The 23,952-nt window shown below is 38.9% G+C and overlaps 1 protein-coding gene across 4 annotated transcripts in view; it reads right to left on the bottom strand.

Moving 5' to 3' along the window:
• The window catches only part of LOC126190842 (scm-like with four MBT domains protein 1), a 179,104-nt gene that overhangs the window by 105,744 nt on the left and 49,408 nt on the right, over positions 1-23,952 (bottom strand). Inside the window, exons 1-4 of one of the 4 annotated variants that reach the window (XM_049931423.1) lie at positions 17,851-18,042; positions 17,604-17,672; positions 17,197-17,286; positions 10,810-10,933 (exon numbers count right to left, since the gene is read on the bottom strand). In XM_049931423.1, the coding sequence (XP_049787380.1) occupies positions 10,810-10,933; positions 17,197-17,286; positions 17,604-17,672; positions 17,851-18,036 (469 nt within the window). In that variant the 5' untranslated portion in view covers positions 18,037-18,042. Of the gene's footprint in view, positions 1-10,809; positions 10,934-17,196; positions 17,287-17,603; positions 17,673-17,850; positions 18,043-23,952 lie in introns of those variants that run through there. The other 3 variants (XM_049931424.1, XM_049931425.1, XM_049931422.1) reach the window with 3 other exon arrangements.

The following is a 23,952-nucleotide window of genomic DNA, read 5'->3' as shown; positions in this document are numbered from 1 at the left end:
GAATTCGACTCAGATCATTATCTATCTTTTCCCACCTAAAACAAAAAAGATGACCAAGAAAGTGATCAGATACAACACCACTACAGCTAATATTACAAAAGAAAATATAGAAAAAATTAGAGAAGAAATTGAAACATGTAAAGAAGGTGATTGGCGAGAACTCCAGATGCAGATAACTCAAGCAGCAGAGAAAACTTTAGGATTGGCCAAGAGTAAAAAGAAGACACGGTGGAATGAGGAGTGTGATGAAGCACTAATACAAAGTAATGGCCAAACTAAGATTAACCTTTTTCGGACACCTCTACCGAATGGATGGAAATAGACTAACAAAACAAATACTCCTATATTTCTGGAAGAAGAAATAGACAATAGCATGGGTTACAGAAGTAAGGAAAGATCTAGAAAGAAACAACATAAAAGAATCACAAATAGCAGAAAGAAACCGTTTTAAAAATAAAGTACTACATTTGGAAGGCTTTCAAAGCAGAAGAAATAAAAAATTGGGACCAACATGGGCAGAAGAGAGGAAGAGACTTCATGGAGAGAAAATGATGGAATACTGGAAACATAGGAAACACCTACAAAGGAAGAAGAGGAACTGAAGCTGTTCAAACGGTTCAAATGGCTCTGAGCACTATGGGACTTAACATCTGAGGTCATCAGTCCCCTAGAACGTAGAACTACTTAAACCTAACTAACCTAAGGACATCACACACATCCATGCCCGAGGCAGGATTCGAACCTGCGACCGTAGCAGTCACGCGGTTCCGGACTGAAGTGCCTAGAACTGCATGGTCAAAGCGGCTGGCGAACTGAAGCTGTTAATGTGATCCCAGTTTGTCAATATGATTGTGGGGGGAAGGGAGAAACCAAAGAATATTTCGCACTTTCATGTTTTAAGTTTTGTATCAAGCGCGTTGTAAAGATTGTGCTACTGAATAGCAACAGTGATCAAGTAAGAATGCCCTTATGGTTTAACAAAAAGATGAGACTGATGAAATAATTTTTATCCTACATGGAGAATTATTGTAAATTTTTGTTGCACTACTTGTAACAGAACATTTATAAGCCAATATCCTTACTGGAGATACTAGAAGGTATCAGATAGATTATATAATGGTAAGACAGAGATTTAGGAACCAGGTTTTAAATTGTAAGACATTTCCAGGGGCAGATGTGGACTCTGACCACAATCTATTGGTTATGAACTGTAGATTAAAACTGAAGAAACCGCAAAAAAGTGGGAATTTAAGGAGATGGGACCTGGATAAACTGACTAAACCAGAGGTTGTACAGAGTTTGAGGGAGAGCACAAGGGAACAACTGACAAGAATGGGAGAAAAAAATACAGTAGAAGAAGAATGGGTAGCTCTGAAGGCTAGTAAAAATCCTTGGGTAACAGAAGATACATAGAATTTAATTGATGAAAGGAGAAAATATAAAAATGCAGTAAATGAAGCAGGTAAAAAGGAATACAAACGTCTCAAAAATGAGATTGACAGGAAGTGCAAAATGGCTAAGCAGGGAAGGCTAGAGGACAAATGTAAGGATGTAGAGGCGCATACCACTACAGGTTATCTCACTAGGGGTAAGATAGATACTGCCTACAGGAAAATTAGAGAGACCTTTGGAGAAAAGAGAACCACTTGTATGAATATCAAGAGCTCAGATGGAAACCCAGTTCTAAGCACAGAAGGGAAAGCAGAAAGGTGGAAGGAGTATATAGAGTGTCTATACAAGGGCGATGTACTCCAGTGCAATATTATGGAAATCGAAGAGGATGTAGATGAAGATGAAATGGGAGATATGATACTGCGTGAAGAGTTTGACAGAGCACTGAAATACCTGAGTCGAAACAAGGCCCCGGGAGTAGACAACATTCCATTAGAGTTACTGATGGCCTTGGGAGAGCCAGTCCTGACAAAACTCTACCATCTGGTGAGCAAGATGTATGAGACAGGCGAAATACCCTCAGACTTCAAGAAGAATATAATAATTCAAATTCCAAAGAAAGCCGGTGTTGACAGATGTGAAAATTACCAAACTATCAGTTTAATAAGTCACAGCTGCAAAATACTAATGGGAATTCTTTACAGACGTATGGAAAAACTGGTAGAAGCCGACCTTGAGGAAGATCAGTTTGGATTCCATAGAAATATTGGGACATGTGAGGCAATACTGACCCTACGACTTATCTTAGAAGCTAGATTAAGAAAAGGCAAATCTATGTTTCTAGCATTTGTAGACTTAGAGAAAGCTTTTGACAATACTGACTGGAATGCTCACTTTCAAATTCTAAAGGTGGCAGGGGTAAAATACAGGAAGTGAAAGGCTATTTACAATTTGTACAGAAATCAGATGGCAGTTATAAGAGTCGAGGGGCATGAAAGGGAAGCAGTGGTTGGGAAGGGAGTGAGACAGGGTTGTAGCCTCTCCCTGATGTTGTTCAATCTGTATATTGAGCAAGCAGTGAAGGAAACAAAAGAAAAATTCAGAGTAGGTATTAAAATCCATTTAGAAGAAATAAAAACTTTGAGGTTCGCCGATGACATTGTAATTCTGTCAGACACAGCAAAGGAATTGGAAGAGCAGATGAATGGAATGGACAGTGTCTTGAAAGGAGGATATAAGATGAACATCAACAAAAGCAAAATGAGGATAATGGAATGTAGTCGAATTAAGTCGGGTGAATCTGAGGGAATTAGATTAGGAAATGAGACACTAAAAGTAGTAAAGGAGTTTTGCTATTTGGGGAGCAAAATAACTGATGATTGTCGAAGTAGAGAGGATATAAAATGTAGACTGGCAATGGCAAGGAGAGCGTTTCTGAAGAAGAGAAATTTGTTAACATCGAGTATAGATTTAAGTGTCAGGAAGTCGTTTCTGAAAGTATTTGTATGGAGTGTAGCCATGTATGGAAGTGAAACATGGACGATAAATAGTTTGGACAAGAAGAGAATAGAAGCTTTCGAAATGTGGTGCTACAGAAGAATGCTGAAGATTAGATGGGTAGATCACATAACTAATGATGAATTATTGAATAGAATTGGGGAGAAGAGGAGTATGTGGCACAACTTGACAAAAAGAAGGGACCGGTTAGTAGGACACGTTCTGAGGCATCAAGGGATGACCAATTTAGTATTGGAGGTCAGCGTGGATGGTAAAAATCGTAGAGGGAGACCAAGAGATGAATACACTAAGCAAGAATGTGGGTTGCAGTAAGTACTGGGAGATGAAGAAGCTTGCACAGGATAGAGTAGCACGGAGAGCTGCATCAAATCAGTCTCACGACTGAAGACCACAACAACAACAACAACAACATCCTTACTGACTAGACATAGCACTTTATTTTTGTCTTATTATAACATGTGAATGGATACTGAAGTTTTTATTTATGTACACTACAGACAGAACAAAATGACTAGCATATGGACAATGAATGAAACATGCATTTTAATAGAGCTGATGTTGGAAGTTTATGGCCATCCATTTTATAAACAATTGATTTGTGAGGCAGGTTTAACCGACAACTGCAGCTGAAGTATGCTGTGATCGCGTTTACCACGTTGAGGCACACGTACCATCTGCACAAGTTGTATCATTTCTGAGCATTCAGCAGAATGTTGAATTCAGTATGCTCAAAGTCGACATTCAAAAGCTCATTCTGTGTGCCAATGGCTGAAGGAATAATAAGCAAAAGAATTGTAAGAAAGAATTTTCTTCAAGCTATAGTGAAAGTAAAAGCATAATTTGGATACATTGAAACACAAACAGCTTAAATAAAACCCTTCTAAATGGCAAAGGGACAAAAAATGACTGCGTACAAATTTTTCTGACAGACTAGAGAAATGTTACAGTCCCCTGCCTTAATGAACATTGACTAGCAAAATACTTTCACTAAAATCCATAATAAATCAGACAACTACATTGTAGTTAGTAGGTTTCGTAGAAGAATGGAATTTATGGGCATTCCTGCACACTGATAAAAAATTCTTTACGTATATGCTAAGGGATGATTTTTTTGGATGATGAGGACATATTTGCAAGATTGTATCAAGACTTCGACTCTTAGAAGGACAAAATATTCTGATGATTTCGATTCATAAATCCCAGGTAAACAAGTAATAAAAATACTTACATTTAAACTTGGGAATCTGTTACAGATACAAACCAAAGAGAAAAAGTAAAAGATTATGACAGCTGCTGATTTCACATTTGATTGTACAAGAAAATTCTGCATTGACATGGGAATTTCCAATCACTCTGCATTGTTTTTGAAGCTAACAAAAATAAATAAACCATGCATTACAAATACAAATTCATTACACAAAGCTTCAGTGAAGAATTAATAAACTTTTTGTATTGCAGACACGAAGAAATAAACTGGCCAATGGGTGATTATATTCTAGTTCTAAAAACTATGATATATTTGTTGACAGTTTTATGCAGGGTTAAACCAAATATTTTTGTCATTACAATTAACAGACAGTCTAAATTAAAAACTGCTGGTACTACTAAAGTGTCAAGTGGTAGGAGAAGACACACAATGAACTGAAAAGTAAAATACATGTAGAATTTATAAACTATGTCAGACATTATAAAGCTATATTTTAAAATAGTAGGAAGAGCACGAAAAGAAATGGTTCACAAAAAATTCATATTGAACCATACAAATAAAACAAAGGCATGCGGACAATTATAAAATAAGAACTTGGTGTCACAGCTGGTAGTTCACATGTCTATAAATCCCTTCCTAACCCTTCAGAAATATATGAGTATTTCAATTAATTTTTAATAAATGAATTAAATCAGACGTTGACTTATGTAGCTACATAAGTAATACCTATATCCTCAGTCTGGATCAGGATAACAGGAAATTGTAAACTAAATTTGAAAGAATTACAGCTGAAGATGTAGAAAAAGTAGTATTTGATCAGGAGTAGTGTGATTTTCTGATGAAATCATGTCATATACAAACTTTGTTAGAACTGTACATCTAACTGTGTGTATACGACAGTTGGGCAACAAATCCAAACAGTATATTGCGACTATGGCCGAAGGATAATCTCAGCCGCTCAGTTACATGGAACATTAATTGACATTTGGCAGTTAATTTCAGTAAGTCCTTCACAACCTAAAGCCTTTTGGACATTTTCTCCAGGCATCATTCCCTCTGGATTATGCAGTCTGTGACAGTTCTTCCAACATATCATTTAGTCATTCAGCTCTATGTCTCCGTCCCTGCTAGTTCCTATCCTCTACTTGCCCCTGCTCGCTTTCCAGTCTTCACCCCTTATCTCTCTCTTCTTCTTTTACTTCCTCCTTTCTTCCCTTTACTCTGTTGCAAACATCAATATTTGTCCTGTGCATTATTTTATTTTTAATTCTAGTATTATCATATAGTATGGCACCCCATTTTCAAACAAATTAACTGCCAAGGTCTGTAGAAAGAAAAGATTATTAGCTTGTGATTTGGGGATCTGATCTTTCATGCTGGGAGCAACCCCAGAAGCAACACAACTGTATACTTATAATTCTGCTTGATCAATAACATTGACGTGGATGGGCAGATCTTAAAATATCAGTCAATTTCTTGCTTAAAGAATTATGAGTCTTGATGTGGTTTCAAATGAACTACATTCCAGTAGCAGTTTTAGCTGCCAACCTGACACTACCCAACTCTTTTGCACAACTTATCGTACAAAAAATAGTGATCTACTGAGAGACCTTTAATACAAATCATCAAATAAACTAAATATTTTCATAGTATGGAAGTATGAATATGAAAAGCACCAAATACAGCCCTTTCCTTTTGCAAACATGTAAATCAGTATAATGTCTGACTCTTTTCATCCTAACCTAGGCTCCAGCCTATGCAATAGTTCATGCTGTCTCCACAAACTTTATTCACAAAATAGCTAAAACAATATTCAATACAAACTAAAACAAACAATTTCAGTGTTCTGTTTTATGGCCAGAAACACTTATGCACGACATTGTGTCTCCTGTGCTGTGATCAGTACATGGAAGCAAAATGAGTGGACACAATGTTTATTTACATATTTCTGCAGATAAAGTGGCATGCTTGGTGATTTTCATATTTAAACTTACGTACTACAAAAGTATGCAGTTTAAGTGATGCACCACACAAAACCACATTATTTTTGGTATGATTTGTCACGCAAAAATATCTGGAAATCTGTTGCCAGATAAAAAAATACCTGTATTCCAAGATAATAGTGAAGATCGCTTCATTATTGTGGGAAATGGAATTCTAATGATTAAAATAGTTAAATTTTTGACAAATATGAAGAGGCAAATTCTTCAGAGAGAAATGAAGGAAACACTGAAACGCACAGGGTTGCATGTTGAAACTAGGCTAACAAATCTTATGGTCACAGATCCATTATGAACTATGTGTTCACATTCCACCACAGAACGATAATGAACACTGTTAATGCTGACATAGTGAAGAGTATTATGTGTACACAGAAAGGCTGATCTCAGCCATGTTAACTATCCTATTCCTACATAATTTAGTACAAAAGCAACTTTCCATGCCAGCAGGATATGTAAATATGTCTCGTGTTGAGCTGAAAGTAAGCTGCCTACCATGCTCAAATTTTGACTCTTGGCAGTTGTTTTCACACTACTATGAAGTGCTGATGAAACAGTGGCGTGGAGTCTCAGAAGAGAACTTTTCAAGGCTGTACAGTTCACAAGCTACTTTTCCGTAACTGATTAGATTTAATGGGTTTAATATAAATTATTTCTATTTTAATAATGTCAATAAATGTGACCTGCAGTGTTCATAAATATAATGTAACTGATAGGTATATTTTCATTTTCAATGTGACAATGAGAAACAATGGAATAAGACATAAGTAGGAACATACAATACTTAAAAAATAAGCCATCAGAAATTAATACTAAAGTCAGCATAAAATAATGCCAAAACTGACAGAAAATAACACCAAAACTGGCAGAAAATACAGGGTTATTACAAATGATTGAAGCGATTTCACAGCTCTACAATAACTTTATTATTTGAGATATTTTCACAATGCGTTGCACACACATACAAAAACTCAAAAAGTTTTTTTAGGCATTCACAAATGTTCGATATGTGCCCCTTTAGTGATTTGGCAGACATCAAGCCGATAATCAAGTTCCTCCCACACTCGGCGCAGCATGTCCCCATCAATGAGTTCGAAAGCATCGTTGATGCGAGCTCGCAGTTCTGACACGTTTCTTGGTAGAGGAGGTTTAAACACTGAACCTTTCACATAACCCCACAGAAAGAAATCGCATGGGGTTAAGTCGGGAGAGCGTGGAGGCCATGACATGAATTGCCGATCATGATCTCCACCACGACCGATTTTAATACTTTTTTGTGTGTGGGATCTAAAATTTAAAAACCTCTCTCACACCGGCCTGATTTAGCTTCACTGATCAGGATAGTAAAACATGAGTATATTAAGGGAATTTTCATTGACAAAGCAGGCTAATCACATTCACACAGTTCAATACTGTTCTATCCTGATTAAATTGAGCTTAACTTAAATTCCATAAGGCAGTGAAGCAATTTCGAAGTCTCGGTGCGACGAAAATTGTCAGTCGATCTCCTGGAAACATTTGTAATAATTATTAACTTTCGGTGATCACATGGGGAAGACCGGAGATCTGCTGGTAAGACCGTGTTAGCCTATTTATTTGAAGTAACTGGATATATTGAGCATACAAAACGGCAGGTTCGTCCAGTGTAAATCAGATGTTCCCCACTGATCCCGTGCAACACAGCGTAGTAAGCAGACACTGTCAATAATAAACAGTTAAATAATATGTGAACACACTTACTTTAGTTTAGTTCATGTATTAAATTCCTTCTCATGCAGAATCTCATCAAGATGGCGACTAGCCCAACAATACATACATAAACATCCTCCTTTCACGTCTAATCGGCAAGAAGTCCTCTTTCTTTTTCATGCCCGCATCTCGTGGTCGTGCGGTAGCGCTCTCGCTTCCCACGCCCGGGTTCCCGGGTTCGATTCCCGGCGGGGTCAGGGATTTTCTCCGCCTCGTGATGGCTGGGTGTTGTGTGCTGTCCTTAGGTTAGTTAGGTTTAAGTAGTTCTAACTTCTAGGGGACTGATGACCATAGATGTTGAGTCCCATAGTGCTCAGAGCCATTTGAACCATTTTTTTTTCTTTTTCATAAGAGAAAACATAGATAGCAGAGAAGCTATTCCATGGAGTAAATGGACGCTCCAAGGAATAATTGGGCTTTAGCAGAGAAGCTATTCCATGGAGTAAATGGACGCTCCAAGGAATAATTGGGCTTGAAACTACTTTGCATTGATAATCGGTAAGATAAGAAGAGATATTTCGAGATATGTACTGAGTTATATAATTTATAAAATTTCTGAAAATATCGCGGAGAGACCGCTGCAAGAGACATTACACGATCCATCGGTTTTCCAATCTCCTGTTGGAGAAATGCCAAACATCATGATGGAAGTGCGGTGGAGCACCATCCTGTTGAAAGATGAAGTCGGCGCTGTGGGTCTCCAGGTCTGGCATGAGCCAATTTTCCGCGGGCTACGCGTGAAACTTGCCCGCACGCGTTCAACCGTTTCTTCGCTCACTGCAGGCCGACCCGTTGATGTCCCCTTACAGAGGCATCCAGAAGTTTTAAACTGCGCATACCATCGCCGAATGGAGTTAGCAGTTGGTGGATCTTTGTTGAACTTCGTCCTGAAGTGTCGTTGCACTGTTATGACTGACTGATGTGAGTGCATTTCAAGCACGACATATGCTTTCTCGGCTCCTGTCGCCATTTTGCCTCACTGCGCTCTCGAGCGCTCTGGCGGCAGAAACCTGACGTGTGGCTTCAGCCGAACAAAACTTTATGAGTTTTTCTAAGTATCTGTAGTGTGTCGTGACCATATGTCAATGAATGGAGCTACAGTGAATTTATGAAATCGCTTCAATCATTTGTAATAGCCCTGTAACATCAAAATATGAAAAAAAAAATCACAAAAACTGAGAAAAAGTAACACTGAAACTTATTTTTGCTTGTCTATATTGTTGTGCAATCAATAAAAAGTCCCATCTTTTTAAAATAACTGACAATATACATAAGAAGTGGATACTGGCTTTTTAGAAGGGCACAGTCAAATCTTTCATTGACATAAATAATTTTAAGCTAGGATTTTCTGTTCACAGCAAATACTACAATATGTCCTTGAGACTCCATATTCCAAAAAGTTATTGGTTTCAATTTCTTAGGCCAATTTCTAACAAGACACTGCATAGAGGTGTCATGAAATTGTCACCCTGATTCACTCTATCTAGTCCTAGTATGTACATCTTGTTAGGCTCATTAAGTTTGGCTGAATTCATGCTTTCTTGATTTTAATAGTTCACTCATTCTTAAATATGTAGTAATGCAGACTAATAAGACATGGGAAAGACTGAACTTAATAAAATAGAAGTTTCTTGTTGTGAAAACATACTGTCACAACACATATAAAAATATCCAAACTTTTCAGCACTGATGTTCCTCTCACCTCATTCCCAAAGCAATGCCTCACTCAGGATTTCCCACAGAAATAATCCCAGTTTCATTATATATTTTTTCCTCTGGATATTTTACCCCTGTGGCTTGCTGTTGTCAGAGCAGATACCTTCAATTTTGTCAAAGGCTCAACTATTAAATACCAAACAATAACTTATTTATTTTTACATATTTATGGTATATGTATGCATAGATTTGTATAAGCAAACAAGTTCCTTGGGTGTGAAACAAATCAGTAAGTGGAACACAAATACTATTACACGGAACACAATACAAAGATTGTAGAAAAAACCTGTCCACTAATCAAAATGTAAGAAAGCAGTTTATGGGGAAGGAGCATAATCACACACAGTCAGTTATTTGCAAATTTAAGGTATCATATGTGGAAGGGATAAGATTTATAATTGAAGTATATTTTTTAAGTGAAAAATAGCACCATGCTAACCAATTACATGATTGTCTTATGCTACAGTATTTTTTTTTTCTTTCTTTCATATCACACACACACACACACACACACACACACACACACATTTAGAAATCCTTCTATGGAGTAAGAGTTATCAAACAGATATGATATGAGTTTGTGTTTGAAGTTTTATGGCTGAATGAATACCTCATTCCTTATGTTTGTGACGACTCAACCAGAGAAACTCTGTACATTAGTGGCAGTACAGGTCCAAACCAGATAATTGATTATGACAGATAGGCCACAGATGATTGAAACAAAAATTAGCTGTTGACTTTGTAGCTACTTTTTTGTGCTTGGTGAAGACATAAACTAGAAGCACAATAACCACGCAAATTGCACTAGTAATTAAAAACCCACTGCTGATGGCACCGTCTTAGTGCAATTAGAGTGTGTAAAACAAATAAAGTGAATATTATCCATAGTGGATGTTGCTGGTAGAGGAAATTTTTCTACACCCTATATACAAGTAAAGTATTTTGTTGAAGGCAGAACAACAAATCTTACCTAATCAATACGGTAAAATAACATAACCTGGATTTGTTACACTGTATATAATTACAAAATTGTTAAGTTTTTATTAGTTTTGTGTAAGGAATGTGTTTTGTACTTCCACAAGTGAATCACACTTTCTGTAAATCAATATCAGCATTGCAAGTGATACTACAGTAATAAAAGCATTGGGGTTTAACTACAATGTGTTCACATATGCAGTTTTGTGTGTAGGTCTGACCACCACAAAAAATCTTATCACTAATACTCACCATTCTCTTCAGCAAAACCCATACGGAAGAGTCGAGGAGAGCTGTAGAATAGCCAGAAGTCAGGGAAGTTTGAGTCTGGTGTATCATAACGAAGTAGCAGGCGACCTCCCACATTCTCAACAATCTGAAATCATTATAACACACATTAATAAAATGATACACTCACCTTACGCAAACAATGGAATGTGCAGAAATTTGGTGTGACAGAAGTGCATTAGTGAATACATAACATGATTTATAGTTTAATCTGACAGCTTTCTCTCTAGACACACACACACACACACACACACACACACACACACACACACACAGAGTCACAATTTACTGTCATTCTGAGAGCAGAAGTAAACTTAAAATCTTCATTTATGGACTATAACTTTTCCAAAGTTGCTCCTTTCTTAGTCGTCATCTTTGTCTCTGCACTTAGCCTTCTCACTATGATGCTATTGTAAGACACAACACTTAACAACTGTCTGCTATGTGCGCTATTCTGTACATTTTGTTTTGAGGTTGTACTGTCATCACGACAAACTTAGTGATTACATGGAGTGTGAAAAATGTAAACAGTTAAGTGCAGTCCTCCTAATCCAAACAGAAAATGGTAAAAACAGAATTCTGCTTTGGTTTAGCCAAGAGTATTAACCGAGAGACACCTGCCATGTATGCCATGTATGCCATCAGTGTTGCATCCTGTATGAAAAAATTGTTGGGTAGACTGTTCTAGCAACCTGCAAACATGGGATCATTCATATCAAGGACATGGGATCACAGTAGACTTTGCACAGTTTGCACACCAGATATCGAACAGTGAATTAAAAGGTGACCCTGAAAAGAATGTGAGAACAAATGGAGCCAGTGAAAGCAAAAACCATGGTCTTGCACAGTCAGTTCTGCACGAGTAGTTACTTTACCCATATCACTTACAGAATATGCAAGCTCTCAGGTGACAGAAGACAACAATACCAAATTATAGTTCATAACATACAATTTAGTTATGGATCAAGCAGGATTCACACACAGTAGGATAATAAATTACCACAATAGCCAAATGGGGACAGACGCAAATCCTTGAAAGATCATAGATGCGAGGCATTGGCTCGCTCTAGTAGCAACCTGTGAGCAGGAATTGTGGAAGACAGACTCACAGGGCCTTACACTTTACCAGATAAATAATCAGATGCCATTTATCACCAATTTATCACAGTATGTTACCTGTGGCACTGGTGAAAGTTACACTTGCAGAAAGACAATGAATATGGTTTATGCACAGTGGGGAACCACACCATTTTCTACTCCTTGTAAAACGGTACCTAACACACAATTAGATTTCTATCATGTGCACATTTGAAGGTATTTGTGTATCTCACAGCCATCTAAAACACGCACACATTACAGGAGTGTGTTTCCCACAGATGTGACCATATCCAAATGCAAAGAGATGTGTTGGCACAGCTGAGCTACTCTTTGAGGAGGGCTGAAGGATGTTTAAGAATGAGTGGTAATCACACTGAGCACTTCCCATAGTGCCAACAAATAGCTTTCATATGACAGAATGATCGATCTATTTTTCAACATCTATTTGTTTATGGACATATGTTCACCAGTACTTTTTCTATTTGTTCTAGTATAATGCCTGTAAAATTTGGGACACTAAATAAATAAATAAATAAATAAAATAAAAAGAAAATGTATCTCTCTCTTCATCAAACATAAGCTGAATTTGACAGGCGAAAAGTTCAACTGAAAATGTAGCTGTGCATTCCGAGTACTACAGCTTCGTAAATATTTGTGAGCTACAATCACGATAACAGCAAATGTATACAGAGGGGAATAAGCCAAGGTAACAGGAAAGAAGTAATGTGAGCTGTAGAAGTACACATAATAAGACTATAGATGCAAATGACAGTGTAATTATACACCTCAAAATTAAAAATGATTAAAGAATGAAATTATTGAACTCTAAAAGGAAGGAAATGAATAGCCAGAAGTATGTAGGGTCCCCCTGAATAGGTCAGGCGTGCACTACATGCCGGAAGCGGCTACAAGGGTAGCGGAGTACGTGTGGAGTGCACATGGGGGTTTTTTAGGTTAGAGAATTCCCTCCCTAGGCCCGTCAATACGCCTACTGAGACGCGGCAAGGTAGGAGTAGGCAAAATGCAACAGGGAATAACAATATTAATGTGCTAATAGTAAACTGCAGGAGCATCTATAGAAAGGTCCCAGAACTGCTCTCATTAATAAACGGTCACAATGCCCATATAGTACTAGGGACAGAAAGTTGGCTGAAACCAGATGTTAACAGTAATGAAATCATAAACTCAGATTGGAATGTATACCGCAGAGACAGGCTGGACAGTGAAGGGGGAGGCGTGTTTATAGCGATAAGAAGTGCAATAGTATCGAAGGAAATTGATGGAGATCCGAAATGTGAAATAATTTGGGTGAAGGTAACGGTTAAAGCAGGATCAGACATGGTAATTAGATGTCTCTTTAGGCCCCCTGGTTCAGCAGCTGTTGTGGCTGAGCACTTGAAGGATAATTTGGAAAATATTTCGAGTAGATTTCCCCACCATGTTATAGTTCTGGGTGAAGATTTTAATTTGCCGGATATAGACTGGGAGACTCAAACGTTCATAATGGGTGGCAGGGACAAAGAATCCAGACCCGAACTATTTGAAACAGTTAACGCAGAACAGGGAATCAGCGATCATAAAGCGGTTACGGCATCGATGATTTCAGCCGTAAATAGAAATATTAAAAAAGGTAGGAAGATTTTTCTGTTTTAAACAAAAGTGACAAAAAGCAGATTACAGAGTACCTGACGGCTCAACACAAAAGTTTTGTCTCAAGTACAGACAGTGTTGAGGATCAGTGGACAAAGTTCAAAACCATCGTACAATATTCGTTAGATGAGTATGTGCCAAGCAAGATTGTAAGAGATGGAAAAGAGCCACCGTGGTACAACAACCAAGTTAGAAAACTGCTGCGGAAGCAAAGGGAACTTCACAGCAAACATAAACATAGCCAAAGCCTTGCAGACAAACAAAAATTATGCGAAGCGAAATGTAGTGTGAGGAAGGCTATGCGAGAGGCGTTCAATGAATTCGAAAGTAAAGTTCTATGTACTGACTTGGCAGAAAATCCTAAGAAATTTTGGTCTTATGTCAAAGCAGTAGGTGGATCAAAACAAAATGTCCAGACACTCTGTGACCAAAATGGTACTGAAACAGAGGATGACAGACTAAAGGCCGAAATACTAAATGTCTTTTTCCAAAGTTGTTTCACAGAGGAAGACTGCACTGTAGTTCCTTCTCTAGATTGTCGTACAGATGACAAAATGGTAGATATCGAAATAGACGACAGAGGGATAGAGAAACAATTAAAATCGCTCAAAAGAGGAAAGGCCGCTGGAACTGATGTGATACCAGTTCGATTTTACGCAGAGTACGCGAAGGAACTTGCCCCCCTTCTTGCAGCGGTGTACTGTAGGTCTCTAGAAGAGCGTAGCGTTCCAAAGGATTGGAAAAGGGCACAGGTCATCCCTGTTTTCAAGAAGGACTGTCGAACAGATGTGCAGAACTATAGACCTATATCTCTAACGTCGATCAGTTGTAGAATTTCGGAACACGTATTATGTTCGAGTATAATGACTTTTCTGGAGACTAGAAATCTACTCTGTAGGAATCAGCATGGGTTTTGAAAAAGACGGTCGTGTGAAACCCAGAAGGCGCTATTCGGCCACGAGACTCAGAGGGCCATAGACACGGGTTCACAGGTAGATGCCGTGTTTCTTGACTTCCACAAGGAGTTCGATACAGTTCCCCACGGTCACTTAATGAACAAAGTAAGAGCATATGGACTATCAGACCAATTGTGTGATTGGATTGAAGAGTTCCTAGATAACAGAACGCAGCGTGTCATTCTCAATGGAGAGAAGTCTTCCCAAGTAAGAGTGATTTCAAGTGTGCCGCAGGGGAGTGTCGTAGAACCGTTGCTATTCACAATATACATAAATGACCTTGTGGATGACATCGGAAGTTCACTGAGGCTTTTTGCAGATGATGCTGTGGTGTATCGAGAGGTTGTAACAATGGAAAATTGTACTGAAATGCAGTAGGATCTGCAGCGAATTGACGCGTGGTGCAGGGAATGGCAATTCAATCTCAATGTAGACAAGTGTAATGTGCTGCGAATACATAGAAAGATAGATCCCTTATCATTTAGCTACAAAATAGCAGGTCAGCAACTGGAAGCAGTTAATTCCATAAATTATCTGGGAGTACGCATTAGGAGTGATTTAAAATGGAATGATCATATAAAGTTGATCGTCGGTAAAGCAGATGCCAGACTGAGATTCATTGGAAAAATCCTAAGGAAATGCAATCCGAAAACAAAGGAAGTAGGTTACAGTACGCTTGTTCTCCCGCTGCTTGAATACTGCTCAGCAGTGTGGGATCCTTACCAGATAGGGTTGATAGAAGAGATAGAGAAGATCCAACGGAGAGCAGCGCACTTCGTTACAGGATCATTTAGTAATCGCGAAAGCGTTACGGAGATGATAGGTAATCCAGTGGAAGACTCTGCAGGAGAGATGCTCTGTAGCTCGGTACGGGCTTTTGTTAAAGTTTCGAGAACATACCTTCACCGAAGAGTCAAGCAGTATATTGCTCCCTCCTACGTACATCTCGCGAAGAGACCATGAGGATAAAATCAGAGAGATTAGAGCCCACACAGAAGCATACCGACAATCCTCCTTTCCACGAACAATATGAGACTGGAATAGAAGGAGAACCGATAGAGGTACTCAGGGTACCCTCCGCCACACACAGTCAGGTGGCTTGAGGAGTATGGATGTAGATGTAGATGTAGAAATGAACATGAGAACATTCAGTATGGGTAGTGAGAGTGGTGCTCACTGGTCAAAAGGACTGAACAGAAAATGAAGGTAAAGAGAATAAATAGATGAAAAAAAAAAAAAAAACAGACAATAAACAGAAAATTGCTACAACACCTACAGTGTTTATAGAAAGTAAAGGAGGAACATTTCATTATCACGGTAATATGATAGTCCAGGGGAAGTTCTCAGGCTGCTCAATTGTCAACTTGATTAGCACAATACAGTTTTGCTCAAATGGCTTTTAAAGGTAGTCAAGTTAGTATATTTCATTATAACAGATAAAACGGACTTTGCGTAATCATAAAATTCTATATTTTGGATGGTTTATCATCAACAGAAATTCATCAAAAGTTGGTGAAGTTGATGAGGAGCAATATTGTTTAACTTTAACAGGTAAGATATGGTGAAAGAAGGCACAGCAATCAGTCTCAACTTGGGTTTACAGTAGCAGATCTAGATTTTGGTCACAAAGACAAGAAGACAAAGTTAACACTTTTCAACTCATCTTTTGCTAAATAATGGGAAACCACCACAGGAATCACTTCCCTAGACACTCATGCGGTGGACCTCTCTGGCGAGGCTTCACCCATGGCAAGACCTGCTGTAAGGCAGAACCCAAAGTTTAAGTTTTTGCCAGATAAATATCATGCTTTTTAATACCATTTTTTACTTTACAGGAACACTGTAACAATACTGAATGCGGTCATGGAACATTTAGTTAAATTTAATGAATAATAATTAAATACACATAATGATATTAGTATGTTAAATGTTAATTTCAGGTACACATCTGGGAAAATAAGGATGGCAACAACTACGGCTTGTAGTTAACAACCGCCCTGGTATATGCTTAGAATGATTTGGTAAAACCTTGGAAAACCAAATCAGGCTTTTGGAATAGATAAAAATTCTGAATCACTTCAAAATGATGTACTTTTAATTACAAATTTTTAGTAAGGTAAACAAACCTTTGCTATTTTTCTGAAACTATGAGTGTGTCAACAGAAAACATTCACTATTTAATTACTTCCATTCATTTCTTGAAAAGTCTTTTGAAAATGTGTGCTGTAGTGGAACACAAACATTAACAAATGGTTGATGAGGGGGTGCTTTTCACATACAGACTGTTTCTCCATTTTGTGTCTTTTGAATGGATGAAGCTGGTCCTTCAAATAAATGCATGATACCAACAAATCCTATGAGAATATATAGTACATTCTGAAAGAATCCTTTGTTTATTACATATTGACAATAATTGATGAAGAGTAAATACTTAAATGTACAGTTTGCAACAGTCAGCTCCTGTTTTGCAAAGCAGACTATGTGAGAACATTTCATAATGTAAAAGAATTAGCAGTCATGCTTGTAGAAATTTTTGTTCCTTAAATGAGTATTTTTGCCTCCAAATTGATTAAAATAATGATAATCTTAAAAGAAAGACCAAATGAAAATAAAAAGTATATAGAATTGAAACATCATAAAAGCTCACCGTTGCTACCCATAACAGATATGGGTTTATCCTATCCTGTACTTCCACCTTCATCCCCTGTTTGATGCGGTCCACTGGTATGAATCCATCCTGCAACCAAAACTTGACAAATCAACAATGGACACATCACACACAATGTAGTTACATTTTGAGCATCGTTTTCACATGAGCTTCACTTGATAATCTATGGTCATTGAGAGTCATCAGACTACACTTTAATAATGTTGAAAAATTATAACTGACATCATTTTCAGATTTAGCAGGACATTTGGTGATTAACGAATTGAAGAACTTATTTCCAAAGTGTCTCAAATCCATGAAATAGCAGTTTTTATAATATGATATTTATTTTCAGATAATTAATTTGAAACAGACTTATCATTACAACATATTTTATTCATAATTACATTGTTGACACTGGCATTGATTCTCCAAAATCCTCCACGATTACAAGTGGTAGTAACAGCATCATATGCCTTGAAGTTAAGAAATTTTGGAAGTAAAAATATTTTAAGGATTGTTTGTGTAAAGGCTAATACTCAATGATATATGCAATATTAAGTTTAAACATTGCTCACATGAAGGTAATACAATCTTTCAGAGCTAATCATCAGAAGAGTCATTTATTGCATCTTTTTTTCTTTGTGACAATACCTTTTGCCAGAATGGCATTGCATGATGGCACTCCGTAATGCCTAACTTACTTAAAAGTGACTTAATGTCTTTCAACTTCTCCTCCTTTAGTGGATGCAGGTTGATTTTCTTTATTTGTGGGTTTGCAGTACAGAACTCAAACAAATAGTGAAACAGCTCACTGCAGACCTGTGAACTTTCCCGCATAGCATCATTTTCTGCCCAACTGTAAAAGACACAACAGTTTTATCTCGTTTTGACCTCATGCCACAGTGATGAACAAGACCCAGATAATAATGTCAGAGGTGCCGATAAAAAAACACCTCCCTCAAAGCTGTATGAAGCAAAGGCTGGTTTTGCATCATATCAAACACAAAACAAGCTGTATCATCACATGTTTTCATTGCTTTCATGAGTTCATAAAATCTCTTTGCACAGTGTTTATGTACAAGAAGTTCATAAGCTATTGTCTTGGGTTTCTCTCCACCCTCTTTACACTTCAAATGCTGTGGGTGTTGCTCACAATAACTACATATATCTGTGCCTGGTGTTCCAAATCCAAGGTTAAACTCACGAGCGAAAACTTGGTAATAAAGCTGGTAGTTGCAGAAGTGGGCTGCTTCATTTTCCGTTTTAGCTTCAAGGAATCAATTCCACATTACTCTGATCGGTAGATGGGACAGTAAATACTTTCAACTGTGAGTCTGAATGAAACAACAAATCCAAATTACAACAACAGTAACTTTTTAGTTACTAATGTGTGACTTACATAACCTGACTTGCTGGTCAAGAATTGACAAATTTTCTTTATCATAATGAAGACAACAACAACAACAACAACAACAACACACAATGTGTACACCTGTTACAAGTAACTTATACAATACTATCTGTATATACTGGTTAACCTACTTTCTCTCATATACAATGTGCAGAACAGCATTTGAAACTCAGGATGTGTTAACAAATCAGTTCCTTGATGCCATCAGTCCAAATATTAATGTGTTTCCTGTCCCCAGTTTCTCCTCTGCAAGAATAGATTTTGAAATACTATGCAGAAAGTCACTGAAAATGTTTACAATTCACTTGCAAAATGCTGCAGAAAATGCTGAACACACTTTTCATTTGCCCCTGCCACCCTTCTCCCTAAATAAAGTAACAAATAGAAAATACCAGTTTTCGATCATTCTGTTTCTCCCTAATACGTTGTATTTTCGGTATCTGTACAGAATTTGTAATAAATAAAACTTGTTACACTTTAGTTTTGTGGTTACAAAATGCTGTATGGAAATGCTTACTGTCTGCAGTAGAATGCTCAGAGGCTTTACACAGTCCATCATTGTGATTACATGCCACTTTTGGCATGCTACCATCTCTAACATATTTACGGCATTTCCCGTGGTTTTTAGCCTGCTCTGAAGGTACTAGTAATCTTTTCCTCACTGTCTATCTCGAGTGACGTACTAAATCTTCTTTAAAACAAACCAACTGTTTCTTACTCATGAATAAGCAGAAAAAAACAACAACACACAAACACACAGCCAACTGTTGTTCACCACCGTAAACAAGGAGTGTCACGGCAGCGGCCAAGATGAACAGTGTGCTTTGCGCCAGTCGGTGCATTGCTCACATGGGTATGAGACATATTCGAAATAAATACAGCTGGGACATCTACATCTACATCATGAGGTGCATGGCAGAGGGTACATCCCACTGGACCAGTTATTAGGGTTTCTTTCCATTCCATTCACGTTTGGAGTGGGAAGAACGATTTTTTTAATGTCTCTGTGTGTCCTGTAATTATTCTAATCTTATCCCCATGATCTCAACGTGAGCAACACATAGGGGATGTAGTATATTCCTAGAGTCATCATTTAAAGCCGGTTCTTGAAACTCTGTCAATAGACTTTCTTGTGATAGTTTATGTCTATTTTAAAGAGTCTGCCGGTTCAGTTCCTTCAATAACGCTGTGACACTCTCCCATGAATCACACAAATCTGTCATCATTTGTGCACACCTTCTCTGTATATGTTCAATGTTAGTTCTATCTGGTAAGGGCTGAGAAATATTCTCAAACCAGACACACAAGAAATATGTAAGCAGTCTCCTTTGTACACTGATTGCATTTCCCCAGTAATCAACCAATAAACCAAAATCCACCACCTGCTTTAACCATAACAGAGCCTATGTGATAATTCCATTTCATATCTTTACAAAGTGTTTCAGCCTAGTGTTTGTATGAGTTTGCCGATCCTATCTGAAAAACTGAATTGAGCATTTCAACTTTTGCTCTGCTACCCTCAATTTCAGGTACTGTCTCATTCACTAGGGACTGGACACTAACATTGAATAGGATACTATTCATTTTGTGAAGGGCACAATTTTGCATTTCTGGATGTTTAAAGCAAGTTGCCTGTCTTTGTACCACTTTGAAATCTTATCAAGATATGACTCAATATTTATGCAGTTTCTTTCAGGTAGTACTTCATTATAGAGAGCTGCATCATCTACTCAAAGTCTGAAGATACTATTAATATTGTGTGCAAGGTCATTAACATGCAACATGAATGGCAACGGAACCAACACACTTCCCTGGGGCACATCTGAAGTTACTTCTACACCTGAGGCTGATTCTCCATCTGAGATAACATGCTGCATTCTCCCTACCAAAAAGTCCTCAATCCAGTCACAAATTTCACTTGAACCTCATATGATAGTACATTTGACAATTGCGCAGGTGTGGTACTGAGTCAGATGTTTTGTGGAAATCAAGAAATACTGCATCTACCAGACAGCCTTGGTCCAGAGTATGTCATGTGAGAAAATCACGAGTTACGTTTCATATGACTGATGTTTTCAAAATTCGTGGTGGCTAGCATTGAGGATGTCATTCTATTCAAGATACCTCATTATGTTTGAGCTCAGAATATTATCTAAGATTCTACAACAAATCAATATCAAGGATACTGGACACAGTCTTGCTGATCACTTCTACTACCCTTCTTACCTGTGTTTTTCCCCAAGAACTGTGCACGGTTTTACGTTCGAGGGATCTATGATAGACTATAGTTAGAAGAGGGGCTAACTCAGCTGCAAGTTCAATATAGAATCTGACAAGGATTCCGTCGGGCCCTGGCGCTTTGTTCAATTTTAATGATTTCAGCTGTTTCACAACACCACCAACACTAATACTCATTTCATTCACCTCTTCAGTGGTACAAGGATTAAATTGGGGCAATTCTCCTGGGGTTTCATTGTAAAGGCACATTTGAAAACTGAATTAAGCATTTCAACTTTTGCTCTGCTATCCTCAATTTCAGATACTGTCTCATTCACTAGGGACTGGACACTAACTTTGGTGCCACTAACAGCCTTTACATACAACCAGAATTCTCTATCTATAGCACTAGGCTTTGTTTTAAACCTATTATGAAGTAATCTCTGTTTCTTTAGAGAGGTTTCTTTACAGTGCCTGTATACCATGGAGGTTCCTTCCCATAATGAACTGTTCAACTGGGTACACATCGATACAGTGCATGGTCAACTATTCCTTTAAACATGAGCCACAGTTGCTCTACATGCTCCTACCCGGAACTGAAAGTTTCAAGATCCTGGTTGAGATATGACACTACTCATTTTTTATCTAGTTTACTGAACATATATATCTTTCTGATTGGTTTAGTTGTCCTTTGTACTTTGGTAATCAATGTTGCCATCACTGTGTCATGGTCACTGGCACCAGTTTGGATGAGGACATCCTCAAACAGGATCACATCTATTTGTTGCCATTAGATCCAATATATTTCCATCACGAGTGGGGTTCCTAACTAAGTGTTCTAGGTAGTTTCCACTGAAGGCATTTAGTAATATTCCACAGGATGTTTTTATCATGCCCACCATTAACAAAACTGTAATTTTCCTAATTAATTGTTGGATGATTAAAGTCTCCACTGACAATTACAGTATGATCGGGAACTTATGTACAAGTGAACTGAGGTTTTCTCTAAGCCCTGAGGTGCTTTTCCTGTTGTAGGTTGGTTTTAAGTGATCAATATATCGCGAGAATATATCTTTATTCATTCCCTATAATAATATTTGCCTTCTTTTCTGAATTTCCTGGTCGCTGTCTTGTTTTCTCTTGATGTTGTGTTCCTGCTACGCAGTGGCATGTAAGAGAGATTCTATGTTTAAACAACTCAATATGAAATCACAAAACACCATTTCCATAATTCTTCTAAATTTAAATAAGTTCTCAATTCACAACAACTATTAATTAACAAAGCTTTTCAGACAACTTGTTAACACATGATGCTTCAATGCTTGACCAAAACCATAAGTTCGTACTTAACTCGAGATAGCATAGCATTTTCTTTAGTGTTTAACGATTATTGTCAGGCTCCTTTTTTCTCTGGAGTCAACGGCACCCCCAAAGCATGACTGCAAAATGTGGGTGACCCCTCAGTGGCCAGTTCAAATTACACATCTGTCATCACTTTCTCTGGTGTGCCCACATTTTTCTTTCTCATATCTACACACAAATTACAGCATACCTGGGCACAATAGATGCTCTTCCTGCTACTACTAATAAAAGTGTTGTACCGTCAAGTTTAACACATATATTTCAGAACGACACAACACATATAAGTCACAGAGTAAGTTGACAAGCAAGACATGTGTACACGTTAGCATTTGAATGAGCACTGAGTCCCAGTCTAGCGGCCGCTGCTCGGCTGGCCGCTTAGGTCGCGCAGCTGCTGCATGGTTGGCAGACAGTGCCGCATGTAGAGGACGTGCGTAATTGCGCAGCGGCGCTTTGAATGATCGGCGAGTCACAACACTTTTCCCCCCTTTGAAATTGTTGCACTGGTCTTGATGGAGGTGTCCTGGAGATGGCTAACGTCCATAGCCATTGTTTGACTCGCCGTAAAGTCTCGAGGAGGAGGCTTCCCATACGGACGGAAGTGTCCCCGATGATAACGGGTCGAGATGACAGGAGACGTAGGAGTCGAATCTGCTGGGGCTCCATGCACCAATCTGCCCGTTGCGGCAAGTCCAGTTGATATGACAGGAGACACGGGCAATGTGTCGGCGACCATTGGAGGAGGAGGCGAGTAGATTTGCTCTGACAGAGGATGGTCATCCGGTTCCTGCATGGGCACGTCTCCTGGTGGCGTCCGTTCTTGTGCTGGCATCACGATGACGGTGAGAGGACTGCGTTGTGAGTATTGAGAGATGCCAAGATCCCGAGCTCCAGGTAGAGCCAAAAGTGGTGTAGCGGCATTCGGAACAGGCGTTGCTGGCACACGAGGCCGAACCTGGTCCGAATGATGCACTGCAAACCCGTGTCCATCTGGATTTCATACAGGCGTCTGCCACAGTGTCTTAAGATGCGGCCCGGGCTCCATTTTGGCCGCCTGCCATATCCCCGTACCCAGACAAGGTCGTCGGCGGTGAACCGGCCAAGTGAAGGCACCCGCGGCCGTGAGGTGGGAGGCCGCAGAAGATGAAGTAGCGTGCGGGGCTGTCGGCCATGTAAGAGCTCAGCCGGGCTGTGATCGCCCATGGGGGTGAAACGGTACGACGCCAGGAACTGGAGAAGCGCGTCATCAGCAGCAGAAGAAGTCAGAAGTTTCCGCATCTGAGCCTTAAATGTGCGGACCAGTCGTTCAGCCTCACTGTTGGATTGTGGATGGAACGGCGGGGCCGTGACATGCATAACGCCGTGATGAGCACAAAAATCCACAAATTCGGAAGAGGCAAATTGCGGACCATTATCAGTAACAAGAGTAGAGGGGAGGCCTTCCAAAGAAAAAATGCGGGCGAGAGCACTGATGGTTACCGCGGTGGTAGGCGGCGTGCAACTGACAATGAAAGGAAAATTAGAGTAGGCGTCAATTACGAGGAGCCAATAAGTACCTAAAAAGGGTCCCGCGAAGTCAGCATGAATGCGCTCCCAGGGCTTCTCAGGCGAAGGCCACGGTGACAAAGATGACTTCGGGGCAGCGACCTGTGACGCAGGCAGCGACCATGTGTGCTATTTCAGAGTCGATGCCAGGCCAGTACACATGACGGTGCGCCAGAGATTTCGTGCAAGACACACCCCAGTGCCCTTGGTGAAGGAGG

Source organism: Schistocerca cancellata, chromosome 6 (assembly GCF_023864275.1).
Source record: "Schistocerca cancellata isolate TAMUIC-IGC-003103 chromosome 6, iqSchCanc2.1, whole genome shotgun sequence".
In the NCBI taxonomy this organism is placed as follows: domain Eukaryota; kingdom Metazoa; phylum Arthropoda; class Insecta; order Orthoptera; family Acrididae; genus Schistocerca; species Schistocerca cancellata.
The sequence above is the reverse complement of the archived record's forward strand: the minus strand, read 5'-3'. Positions and strand labels throughout refer to the sequence as shown.